Source organism: Drosophila persimilis, unplaced genomic scaffold (genome assembly GCF_003286085.1).
Source record: "Drosophila persimilis strain 14011-0111.01,24,50 unplaced genomic scaffold, DperRS2 tig00000000-arrow-pilon, whole genome shotgun sequence".
Classification (NCBI taxonomy): domain Eukaryota; kingdom Metazoa; phylum Arthropoda; class Insecta; order Diptera; family Drosophilidae; genus Drosophila; species Drosophila persimilis.
Genome location: NW_020825288.1, coordinates 18,829,257 through 18,842,865, shown reverse-complemented (window position 1 = coordinate 18,842,865; position 13,609 = coordinate 18,829,257). Strand labels below are relative to the sequence as shown.

The following is a 13,609-nucleotide window of genomic DNA, read 5'->3' as shown; positions in this document are numbered from 1 at the left end:
AAAAACGTGGATCAAAGAGTCGATTGGAGAAGCCCAGAGGAGCCAGACGTGCCCGCGGAAAGTTCGAGTGGTTCGCGAAAAGTAAAAACACGTGGCGTACGAGATCCACGCCAACGCGATCAGTGGTACGAGAAAAAATCCTGCACAGACGCCGCACTTACGGAGGAGAAGAAGCTTTCGACGAATACAAGCGTGGGGTAAGCGAGTCTCTAGTCGTGAATACGGGCTGCTGAGCGGTGCGATAGGTAGGGAAATGAGAGAATAAAGTGAAAATTTAATGGATACAACGAAAACATAGCCTGATCACCAACAATCCATACACTAGGGAAACCGGATGTCCGGGGTTTCGCCTTCTCTGTACATCCTTACGCCTCTGGCCCGAGTCTCCTCTTGCCCCGCCCACGTGGTGATCCGTATTCGTTACTACGTCGGTACCCCGCGTGACTCCCTTCAGTAGTTCGTAGCCCGGCAGGATCCCGAGGCCGCTGCCGGCGATCGTCTAAGCACTCTCGGTGACCCCTGTCGGCACTCCCGCATGATCCAGTCCCGTAGTTTGTGGCCCAGCAGGATCCCGAGGCCGCTGTCCGGCGATTGCCTAGGAGCTCTCAGTAGACCGACAGGGTCCCGTAAGTACTGTCCTGCGATAGCCTAGGTACTCTCGGCGATACCTGTCGGCCCTCTTCCGCTTCGTAGTAATTCTCAGGCCGACAGGGTCCCGTAAGTGTTGTCCGGCGATAGCTTAGGCACTCTCGGTGATACCTGCCTGTATTATCGCATAGCAAAGCACCCTTCCGCTTCGTAGTAATTCTTAGGCCGACAGGGTCCCGTAGGTACTGTCCGGCGATAGCCTAGCTACTCTCGGCGATACTTGTCGGTATCTCCGCATAGCAAAGCCCCCTTCCGCTTCGTAGTAATTCTTAGGCCGACAGGGTCCCGTAAGTACTGTCCGGCGATAGCCTAGGTACTCTCGGCGATACTTGTCGGCTTCTCCGCATGGCAAAGTCCCCTTCCGCTTTGTCGTAATTCTTAGGCCGACGGGATCCCGTGAGTGTTGTCCGGCGATAGCCTAGACTCTCTCGGCGATACCGGTCGGTATTTCTGCATAGAAAATCCCCCTTCCGTTTCGTAGTAACTCTTAGGCCGTCGGAGTCCCGTAAGTACTGTCCGGCGATAGCCTAGCTACTCTCGGCGATACTTGTCGGTATCTCCGCATAGCAAAGCCCCCTTCCGCTTCGTAGTAATTCTTTGGCCTACAGGGTCCCATAAGTACTGTCCGGCGATAGCCTAGGTACTCTCGGCGATACCTGTCGGCCCTCTTCCGCTTCGTAGTAATTCTTAGTCCAACAGGGTCCCGTAAGTTTGTCCGGCGATAGCCTAGGCACTCTCGGTGATACCTGCCGGTATTATCGCATAGCAAAGACCTTCGTATTAATTCTGAGTTCGATGGGGTCCTGAAGGCGCTATCCGGCGATAGCCTGAGCGTTTCGGTGAAACCGACGGCCACGTCCCATACGGTTCTCCCCCACTACGATCGCTCCCGTCCGCGGGACTGCCTCTCCGTCCCCATCGTCGGTCCGAAATTTGGAGTCCCGGCAAATTATAAATATTGCTGTAATTTCGACCCTGGAGTAGATGGAGATATGTACCTCAGCCAAGATAACTTCCTTACAGTATTCGCTTTAAGCTCTTTATTGTTTTCGTTTGGTTTCTACATGTTTGTGAGAGTGTGTGTTTTTATTTATTTGTCTTGTGTTATTTTGAACCGTGATAATTGGAATAAAATCGTGTAAAAAAATTTAAAAAAAGTCCTTGGTAAAAAAGGGATTAATTCAAAAATGACATCTCATAATTAATATAAAAAAATAAAAATAAAAAACTATGCAGCGTTTATTAAATAAATATTACTTTTTATTTAAGGGCATGCCAAAGGTTACTGCCTAACCCTGGGTACTCCCTTGCCTAGCTTGGTTACGTTACCTTCAACATCAACAAATCTTTAATGAATTGGGTGCTTACGGATTTAAAGCTTTTTTGGAATACAAATCTGTCCACATCTGTTGCATTTCTATTTTTGGATTTTCCAGGGACTGATTAGATTTTATTTTCGTGTATTCTTCTAAAACATCGTGTTACGTTTGTGTTAGCAAAAATCTGCTCCAAGGCTCACAAGCTGTTGCCAAGACTATCTTACCAACGAGGGGGAACTTTGTGAGTTGCTGATGCGACCGCAACCCTACTTTTATACCCGATACATAGTCATAGACAAAGAGTGCGCGCGGGAGAGACAAAAAACATGTCTGAGCGTGTCGCCGGGCGCAGAGTAACTACTGCAAATTGATTTGTTCCTTTTGGCTTTAAAAATGATCTGATCTGATCCAGATTCGGCAATCTGGTAGATATGGTCATTCTTTATGATTGTGCGTTTTTATTTTTCTCGTATCTTCAATATTGTGAATGCCTCAGATGTTCGTTCTTTGTGGAGGTGGGGCGAAGTTTTAAAATACACTTGTAACAGTGGGATTAACAGGACTATGGATACAAAATTTGGTTGCTCTAGCTCTAATAGTCTTTGCGATTTGTGGATGTCAAAGATTTTCGTCCTTTGCGGGGGCGGAAAGGGGTGGGGCGAAATTTTGAAATAAACTTATGCACGTTCGATATCACAGGCGTGCGGATACCAAATTTGGTTGCTTTAGCTCTTATAGTCTCTGAGATATAGGGGCTTACTTTTTACGACAGGCAAAGCCGACCATGAAACGTGCGTGTTAGAAGGCAGAGCGAGAGAAAATGAAATTGTTTTCTTCATTTCGGCTAATAGTAATAATAAGAGCTGGTTCAGATTCTGCAGTCTAGAAGATATAGTCATTCTCTACGATTCTGCGCTTATGATTTTCTCGTATCTTTGAAATTGTGGATGCGACTGATTTTCGTCCTTTGTGGGGGCGGAAAGGTGCGGGGCGAAGTTTTAAAATACACTTGTAACAGTGACATATCACAGAAGTCTGGATACCAAATGTTGTTGCTATATTCAACGGCGCTTATAGGGACGGACAGACAGACATGGCTCAATTGACTCGGCTATTGATGCTGATCAAGAATATATATACTTTATTAGGGCGGAAACGCTTCCTTCTGGACGTTACACACCTTTTCACCACAAATCTAATATACCCCTATACTCATTTTGAGAATCCTGTATAATAAACAAGATGTTGCATAACGCTCGTAAACACTGTTCTATGGCAGGGCTGTTCCAAACTCGGTTTCGTCTGTTCGTCACTGCCTTGGGCAGCGCTGAGTCAATATGTTTCGGAGTCTTAACCACCTTAATGGAAGCAAAGATCTTCATGAATTCACGACCAAACAATTCACGGGTAAAATATTCGCGACGGCCACTGATCTGGGACAGAACCCCAATGCGAACACCAGAGCATTAGCCAATATTAAAATTATAATACAATTTCTAGCAAATCTTCAAAAGTTTGTAATGATATAAAAAAGTTCAGAGTTGTGTATTCCCCACGCGAAAATTCGGAAGTTTCGAAATAGCCCCAAATTTATTTTCTATTTAGGAATGTATACAACTCTAAAACTAAAGTATATTATGTAAACAGTTGTACAAAAATTGGTTAATTTCTATATTAGCTTGCGTTCTACTTATCTTACGTATAATGTATGCTTTATCCCTTAAAAGCTATTGCCAAAAAGTTTAGTAGCCATTTTCAGCACTTCTGTTGAGATCTTTCCACAGCTAGATTCATTTACTGATTTTTGATTTAAACCAGTACGTAAAGGCATTAAAAAATTGGTGTTTGTATTAGATCCAAGCTGATACCTTTCCATGGATTCATAAATAATTTTGAAAAGTGGTTGCTTGTCGGTATGAAAATATCCCCGAATACCGTGCATCAATTTAACACCAGAATGTGTCATGTTACAAGTACTCATATACATACAGTGATCTGGCCGATAGTTATATTCACAGGGCATAACGAAAAGTTTGTCAGGATAATAATAAAAAAATATATTTATAATGTCTTGATCGCCCCATATAATACGCAGCTTGTACTCTTCGTGTATAGATAAGATATGTTTTTCCCAATGAAATTCACGCATTCGTGTCAGATTCATTAACATGACGCCGGAGTTCACACCAAGTCGGCCATAGAATGGATGACGCGCAAATCGGTTGTACCAACCTATGTTTTCATTCTCGTGCTCGGGCGTCAGTGCGGCCATTTGACTGTCATTAAACTTTTTAAAAAATGCCCATATTTCAGATATTGGTGACAAAAACAGTGTATCCGTGTCAACATATAGCAATGAGTCCACATTGGTCAATAAAGACTAGAAAAAAAAAAATATTATTATTTTACATTTTAAAATTAAGTTTTTAAATTATATTGTGTGCGCATTCAAAAAGTAAAAAAAAAACGAAGGTTACGTCTGAAGGTTTTTCGTCGGTCTTGCTAGACGAATAAAACTTCAGAGACCATAAGATCTAGACCAACTGCAGACTTCTTGTGTAAGTATTCTTGGCATTACAAAAATTAAAAATATGAGAATACGCAGAATCATAAATAATGATCGTAAGTCCTCACTATGCATCAGGTACTTAAACTAGAATAAATGCGAAATAAATTGAATTGTATTTTTTTAAATTTTATTTGTTTGAGTTATGGTTTATACAAATCTGGAAACAAAAGGGACCATACTCGCTCAAAACTCTCAATCTTGCAGTTTACTGTTAAATACTGTTCGGTACGTTGCTTATCCAACTGCCAAAATTTGGGCATAACATTGAGAAGGTTTTGTACTTTTGTTGTATACTTTTATTGGTTCTATCTATCCCTAGTTATACGTATGTATGTAGGTAATAAATAAAATATAAAGTTTCAACCCGATTCGAAAACCCGATGGTTAAAGTTCAAAAATACGATATTTGGACAATGGTTCCTATGGCAGCTATACTATATATTTCTCTGATCCGATTGAATTTTTGTGATTTAGAACATTAAAATATAATCTAGTCTCCAAAATTTCAGCCCATTGGATAACATTTAAGCCAACAATAAATAGTTAAACGACCATTTTTTTATTATATTAAGGCATTTTTATTATTCAATGGATACTGACTAGCATATTCTTTTGCTATGTTTAGAAACTTCTGAAACTCATCTTCTTTTTTGGTAAGTATTTGGTTATAGTCTTGCATAAGTTTAACACCACGTTCGGCTGTATCACCACTTTTATATTTTTTAATATTTTTAAAGCATTTTGAAAATTTTCTTTTCTAGCAAAATTAGTCGTTTTGCAGAAGTTTCGACATCACCATGGTCAACACAAAGTGCCAAGAGTTGCTTTGCCATTTCTCGTTTCTCCATGAAAGTACCTTTATCGTCAAACAATGTGTTGGAAGCTGCCGAGCTTTTTCGGCAACTCTGACTCCACATTTATAAATTAAAATTTCTCCGTTGGTAAGCTCACAATTTGGCGTTTATTGTTCGATATTGTTTGTGTGTTGTTGTTAGAGGCCGTGGCCGTGGATCGGTCATGCAACTGAAATACTCATTTAGACTTACCGGCAAAAAAAGACGCTGGGCGGCACAGGGCTTGAAGAGATTCATCCACTCAATCTTATTTTGACTAGGAAAGTTCAAAGGTAAAATCTCAAAGTCAAAAAACGATGTTAGGATATTTTTCCAGTCTGTTAGCTTTTCTCTCAATTCTTCATCTTTTTCTTTCTCAGTAAAAATCAAAAATTTAAGATACTCTTTTTCATAATTGAAAACGATTGCTGATTTGATCATTACAAGTGTCTCCTGTACTCGTTGACCACAACAGACTACAACGATGTAGAGAGGCGTTCTTGAAGGTTGTCTGTTTAATAAAAGATTATAATACAGTAGATTATTTGTACGTCAGTAAATACTATCAAACACAAACACTTTTACGGCTTCTATGTCTGTCTATGCACATTCAAAAAGCCCATAAACCATTATTATTTGCCTGTTTGTAACATAGCACCTGTCCGTATAGTTAAGGTGATGCAGTTTATCATGAAGTTTATCATTTATCATACATGAACTAAATAAATGCACGAACTGGGATGTTAAGAGTATTGTAACATAGTAATACGGCGTTTAAACTCCCTGGAGTAAATATTTCCAAGAATTGTTTAAGGTAGTGCTGGTGATTAGAGAAATACGTTGAATAGTTAGGAGAACTAGCCTATTATTGTAAGAGGGTAGTCGAACATTTGCCTCATAGCTCACTAATAACAAAACCCTTTTCAGTAAGGAGTAAATTCAAGCTTTGCGATCCTTTTTTTAAGACGTGACCCATATTAAAGAATTTAAGAATAATTTAATATTTTATTAAACGCTTGACAGTAATGTAATCCACTATTTTCTAATTTGCCTTACTTTTTCCATTATTTTGTCTAGTTAAGCTACGGCTCTGGGTGTCTGCTTAGTTATAAAAACGGACCAGTCCAGTGTTTGCAGTGGCTACGCTGCGCCCGGCAACTCGTTCAGACACGTTTTGTGGCTCTCCCGCACGCACTCTTTGTCTGTCAATGTAGCCATAATGACTATGTATCGGGTATAAATGTAGAGTTGCGGTCGCAACTGAGTATAGGGTATATTACATTTGCGGGGAAAGTGGATGTGTTTATATATATATACATTATATATTCTTGATCAGCATCAATAGCCGAGTCGATTGAGCCATGTCTGGCTGCCCTACTGACATTCTTGTTTGACGCCTAGTTCCCAGAGACTGTAAGAACTAGAGCAGCAAAAATTTGTACACACAGGAGTGTGTACATCGACTCGGCTGTTGATGCTGATCAAGTATGTATATACTTCATGGGATCGGAAACGCTTCCTTCTGGTCGTTACACACATTCACTTTCCCCACAAATTTCATATACCTCTATACTCTTTTTGAGTATAGGGTATACAAAGAAGCCCTACTTCTGAAACAAAACAGTAAAAAACTAGGGGGAACGTTGTGATCTGGTTCATATTCTGCCGTCGAAAATATATAATTATTCTATTCGACTCTGCGTTTTTGGTTTTGTCGCATCTTCAAAATTTTGGATGCCACAGATTTTCGTCTACAGCGACATCACAGAAGTCTGGTTACAAAATGTCGTTGCTCTAGCTCTTATAGTCTTTGAGCACTAGGCGCTGATAGGGACGGACAGACAGACAGCGCTCAATCGACTCGGCTATTGATGCTGATCAAGAATATACCTAATGGGGTCGGAAACGCTGCCTTCTGGATGTTACACACATTTTAAGTATCGGGTATAACAAATCAATTTTCGGTCTCTACGCAGCGCCCGACGACACGTTCAGACTGATTTACTGTCTTAGAAATTATTAGAGCCGTCTGCCGGAGGAGAGCCATACTGATTAAGTATCGAGTATAAATGTAAAGTAAAAAAATCAATTTCTTGTTAAGACTTGAGAAGAAAAACAAGCGCTTAAACGATAATCCACTCTTCTCTACCACTTATCAATTTGCCTGCGTTGAAAAAGCCAGCCACTGTTTAGACTGCTATGATTTTACGACCGGTCTCATTCGCGGATGAAAAGGAAGAGGTACATATATTTAAACAATACAAATAATACATGTATATAAAGGTATATATTTAGTACAGGAGTATTTGTACGTACACTTTGTTACGACTCAATAACATTCCTGTATAATCACATGAAGGTCGCTGATGAACGAAATAAATTAATATCCCTATTCCAATGAGGCATAAGAAACACATATGTAGGTGGAGCTGAAATTCTATACAAATTAGTATTCAATTGGTTTAAATACTAATGCATTTCATAGAAATGTATTTACCATTTTCAAAATTGCTATAAGATATACATGTACATATGCGAAAACACACGGCTTCTATTCAGTATACTACAAATATAGAACTTCCACATAAATTTAAAGTGTTTGTTTATAAATGCAGCGTGCTGGAGACGCAAAAGATTGTTTTCAAAAATTCGATAGTGCTATCGATACAATTGATGTAAAATTAGCCAATCATCGACTGTTTCTGCCCACCATTGATAGAATTACCCATACAGTCTATAGATGTGCCAGTTCATGCAATGAACATATCGAACAGCGAACACAGAAAACAAAATCCCAGGGTCTTCGGCTCTGGCGTTCGGCTACCGTCGCGTCGTCATGAGCCAGCCAGCAGATTTATATCCTTATCTTAAGCAGGCTATAAATTATGCACATACATAATATGTAAACGCCGTCTATGTTTATCACATATGAAACAGTGATTTTAGCTAAAAAATTGACATATTTAAATATAGGATCTAACAAAAAATATATATACTAAAATAAATATGCAAGTTAACCACCGACACTGGACGTGTGCTGACCTAGCGTGAGGTCCACGAACAGAGTCACAGGCGCGTCGGATGTGTCGCAACAATGTTGGCAGCCGCTGCAGCAACCCGACACCACCCACAAGTAAGCAGTTCTCATGGGTGCCCAGCAGCTGCCAGCGACGATGGAGCGCCTGGAACGGCGGCGACTGTGCTGTGGCGACGGCAGAGCCGCGGCAGCACCGGCCGCGAAGCCGGCTGCAATCATAGCTTTTAATTTAATTTATGATCAGTCTTAAGTTTGAATCTAATATAAGCGCAGCATATCACTCGAAAAAGATAACTAATTCTCATTCTTCATATCGGCCAGCTACCGTTACCGAATTTGATATCAATTTTGCTCATGCTCATCAGCTGCTTTTTGACGTATGACAGATGGTGAATGGTGCCAGTGCAAATCGGGGTTTCACATCTTTCAACAAATACCACCGTTCCAGCGGGATATTATTAGTGTGCTGATCCTATAAAATGTTTGCACCCAACTCGATGTCTGCACCCAAACATCGATGACATAGATGTTAATATCGATATTTCTCCATGTTCTCTGTGTTTTTCGCTCTCTACACTTGGTCACACTGATAACATTGTTTTCAAGTTACACGTGGTTGAAAATATTAATTAGTAAATAAATAAATATGTTAAGAAAACAAGCCAGGCAGAGAAGAGAATATTTATATTCAAAAGCACTTAGCGAACGCCTCAAATCAAAGAAAAAAGTCCAGGATAGTGTCGTTCAAAGTTTAGATCGCAACAAAACGCTAAATTCTCCGATTGTAACCAAAGGCATAGATGTATATAGTTCTCTAAAATATGATGATAAAGGTACGTATTTACACTCATATGTACCTTACTTTAAGTAGGATTATTATATTATACTTTATTATTCAGTTCGTCAATAAGTTGAAGACTCAAACCAAAACCAGAATGAACCACACGCTCACAAATGATACAAATCTTGGTCCTTAAGTGCAAAATTATTTTTAAATGACCCTGTAGACAATTTTAAAATTGGGGAATTACACAAGCCAAAATTGTAGCACTTGTTTCTTAGTGAAAGTGGTTGGTAGTCCTCTTACACACTTTGTCGAGTTTGTGTTACGCCAGGAAAAGAACTTCGTCACATCCTCGCTTATATTGTAGACAAAATTGCAGCGTTATTTTTAGTGACTTCGGCTTATAGACGATCTGTGGAATCCACAATTTTGCCACATTTTAATGGATCAATTGAGTACCATTCGGATTTAACTTTTTTCCACAAATCCTTTTCTGCACTTACAAACAACAAACTTTTTGTTTAAGATCTCCCAAAGGTTCTCTATGGAATTTACGTCTGGTTCCAAAGAGGTTATTTTTTTTGTCTAGGAAGCATATCATGGCCAGCTTTTATATCTGGACGTTGTTATGCAACGACTGCAAAAGATCAGGGCTATCCACTTCACCCTTGATCAAATTGTCAGACGATCCATCGAGCTATAGAGAGTCTTTGTTATACATATATGGGTCGTCCAATTCCTTTATAAACCCATGCACGCCCATGGCCTTAATTACCATGGTAGAAATGTGTCCGGAAAACTTTAACTTGGGGTCTAACATAACACCCAGATCATCCACCAGGGTAATTCTCTCAAGAGAACCACGAAATAGGGTATAGGGAGCCAACAAAGGGCTAGAACGATGAAATGTCAATACTTTGCATTTCGAGGCATTAAGGTGTAACAAGTTTGCACAACACCATGACTGAAAGCTATTGAGATCGAATTGCCAGCGAGAATGAAATGAAATTTCCTTACACTGGATACAGAGTTTAACATTATCCGCTCACATAAGTACTCGAGAGTATGCTAATACTGAAGGCAATTCATTAAAAAATGAGTGGGAAAAGTTATCCTGCTGGAACTCCCACTTGAATGGCATTTCCTCATCCGCATTATACTGTCGACTATATTTACATAGTGCAAGGCACATATGTTTTCTTGTATCTAATATATTGCAGCAACACCTGAATGGGATAAGCATTCCCACAACATGATGTTTCCATCAGTATTTATGGGCGACTGACAAGTTTTTTTCTCCCCTCATATCCATTGATCTCAGTTTCGTCTGACCACAGCACATTTTCCAATTTAGACGCAATAATTTGTTGTGTTGAGGTATGGTATGATATACCTTTCAAGATAAATGGTGTTTAAAATTGTCATTAGTCAGCCTGTTTCTCATAGTACGGGCTACTAAAAATGTGCATTTAAATCATTTTTCAAATCTTCCGATGACAGAAATGAACAAGGAAGTTGTCGAACTTCTCCAATGTTGCGCGCTTTCTGCCGAGTTTATCTGGTTCTTGTTTGTAGTGAATCGCAATTTTTAGTTGTGGCAATATCTGACTATGGACCTTGGGTTTCATTCAATTTCCATATAATTTACACCGCGAAAAATTCTGAAAGGAATATCTACCCACAAAGAACAATACGGGATCCGCAAGAATATTTATTTTATATCTTTTATCTTTGGTTTATGATATTTTACCTCTATAATTCGATTTCAGTCGCTTTAAACCAAGACAAGAAAAAAATTTGAGTGCGTTTCTATTTTTTCTGCAAGACAAATCAGTAAGACACAATAATATAAAGCAAGCAAAGTGGTTTTCATGGATAATATTTGCTCCAAACACCAATTTTTTCCTAATATTTTTTCTATGACTGTTCATAAGTATACATGTTTGTGTATATTTATATAATGTATGAAATTCGTTCTTTTCTATTTTTTATATAGTTGTGCAAAATTTAAATACCATAAGAAGAGTGTAAAATCGCTTAAAAATAACCATATAATAATAAGTATAAGTAAAAATACCGTATTAATTTTGAAAATGAATTTGATTTTCTGTTTAAAAGGATATTTATATTTTCTTTTTAGGCATTGAAGTCCGCCTTTCAAATGATGAATATGATCACGCTGGTTGCCAAGATCCAAAAATAATGTTAACGACATCACATAACCCTTCATCAAGATTAAAAATGTTCATGAAAGAACTTCGTCTGATTTTTCCAAATGCTCAACAAATGAACAGGGGCAAATATCAATTGACTACACTTATGCACGCTTGTCGAGCAAATAATGTAACTGATTTTTTGATTGTTCATGAGCATCGGGGCATACCAGATAGTCTTGTGATTTGTCATCTTCCATATGGTCCAACCTCATTTTTTAATATATCCGATGTTATAATGCGACATGATATTCCAGATATAGGACACATGAGTGAGCAGAAGCCTCATTTAATTTTTAATAATTTTAAAAGTCCTATTGGATTAAGAACTGTGCAAATACTGAAGCACTTATTTCCGGTACCGAAAGAAAACTCCCAACGAGTAATATCCTTCTTAAACCATAATGATTCCATTATATTTAGACATCATCAGTATAAAAATATAAATAGAGAATTGAGTCTCAGCGAAATAGGTCCAAGATTTGTACTTAAGCTATATCAAATTAAACTTGGAACATTGGAAAATATAAAGGCCGCTGACACCGAATGGGTTAATCGCCCATACTTAAATACTTCAAACAAAAAACAAATTTTTTCAAATGAATCTGGATTGAACAATTAGAGCACAAAATAAAAATAATAGTTTTACTATAAACTGAATAAAATACGAATTATTTAATCAACTGTTGTATTCATTTTATAAAAGTGTAGATCCATTCTTAACAAATATATAATTAATCAATACTTGCAGGGGTATTGTAAAATTGTCAAGAAATTTGTAACGCACACAATTAAGCATCTCAGACCCCATAAAAATTATATACGTACAGAGAATATACAGTAAATAATTATAAAGAAACACATTTAATATTTTCTTTTTAAATTTGATTATTGCAATGATTTGAGTAAAGGTTCAAAGGCTGAGTTGAAGATTTTTCATCTGAGCTCTGCAGACCGTGAAAGTTCAATTAAGCTTTTACCGTTTTTGTATTAAAAGTTTGTTAAGCTTAATATGGTTAATTTCAACCTTGGTTACATTTTGTTCAGTAAATATTAAATTTGTATATTGTTGAACGTTGTTTGATAGTGAAAGTTGTTTTAAGTTTTAAACCAAGTTTTTTTCGTCACATATTCGATGTAATTAATATGTTTTGCTGTAGTTCTGTTTTCGAAATTTCTGAAAAGTTCATGTTGGTGCTCTTGTCTAATAATATAGGCCATACAATGATATTTAAAATGTTATTTTCTAAGAGCATTTAATTGTTGTGAAAATAGAATTTTCCTGCGACACTTTCATTGAGAACACTATGTACATATGCCACGGGAACTCGGACTGGGATGGAAAACTCGCAATAAATCACTGCACTGGTGTTGGGCACAATCGAAGAGTACTTGTCTTGAACTTGGAGCGATCCGCCGATGCTGGCTGGGGTGAGCTTCTCCTTATGGGGAAGGCGAAGATCCGCCTCGAAGGACCGGAGCGCACGGAGTTGGCACAGTGCTCGGCAATTATTTGCTGCTGGCCTGAACACATTGGATCGTCGCTTGTTGTTTTTGTGTGAAATAGGGCAGCCACAATTCAGGAGCTGTCAGAAGGTGGCGTCATGTGCCTTCACTGTCAAATCCAGCGGACTTGGCGTCTCGTAGATGCGACGTCCCTGAACTCGTTGAGTCAATTAGGCTAGATGGTAGGATATTTGTATGTGGGCCTGCTCATTTTTGCCCAGAGAACTCGCAATTTAACATCCCAGCCGATGTGAGCGATTCGGAGGTAAAAAAGTCCGCCCAAGTTTTAATTTGTTGTTGAAGACTTATTTCCCATTGAGATATTTTCTCGCTAAGTTAATTAGAGTATTTGCCTATGTGTGCTGAATATTGAATATCGACAAGGAAAAAGAGCGCTTCAGAGACAGGCTCTGCATTCGAGCATGTAAATGATGACTTCTTTTGTCTAAAGGTTGTCAGAGAAAAAGCGAAAGTTTTCGCTTATCACGCTAGGAGGATTATTTGAGGATTTTACACTTAGTCTGCTTAGACATGAGATTTGGCTCGTAAATGCATGTTGGGAATGTCGGAGAGGAATGAGATGCATCAACTGTTTTCGCTACAAGCCGAAATTGATGAGTCAAATCATGGCAAATCTGCCGGCAGACGGATTTATTCCTGATCTGTGGTGTCGACTTTTGAGGCGCTATTAACATCTCCC

General features: G+C 38.7%; 2 protein-coding genes across 2 annotated transcripts; one reads left to right on the top strand and one right to left on the bottom strand.

The window, feature by feature from the left end:
* Window positions 1-3,578: 3,578 nt before the first annotated feature.
* LOC6592080 (glucoside xylosyltransferase 2) lies at window positions 3,579-7,911 on the bottom strand. The gene is made up of 4 exons (XM_002016729.2): window positions 7,867-7,911; window positions 7,686-7,798; window positions 5,583-5,880; window positions 3,579-4,347 (listed from the first exon to the last, which is right to left on the bottom strand). The coding sequence occupies exons 1-4, from the start codon at window positions 7,867-7,869 to the stop codon at window positions 3,688-3,690; spliced, it is 1,074 nt and encodes a 357-aa protein (XP_002016765.2). The 5' UTR covers window positions 7,870-7,911; the 3' UTR covers window positions 3,579-3,687.
* A 1,123-nt stretch (window positions 7,912-9,034) lies between these two features.
* LOC6592079 (U3 small nucleolar ribonucleoprotein protein IMP4) lies at window positions 9,035-12,262 on the top strand. Its single transcript, XM_002016728.2, has 2 exons — window positions 9,035-9,239; window positions 11,331-12,262. Exons 1-2 carry the CDS (start codon window positions 9,053-9,055, stop codon window positions 12,023-12,025), a joined length of 882 nt encoding a protein of 293 aa, XP_002016764.1. The 5' UTR covers window positions 9,035-9,052; the 3' UTR covers window positions 12,026-12,262.
* Window positions 12,263-13,609: the final 1,347 nt, after the last annotated feature.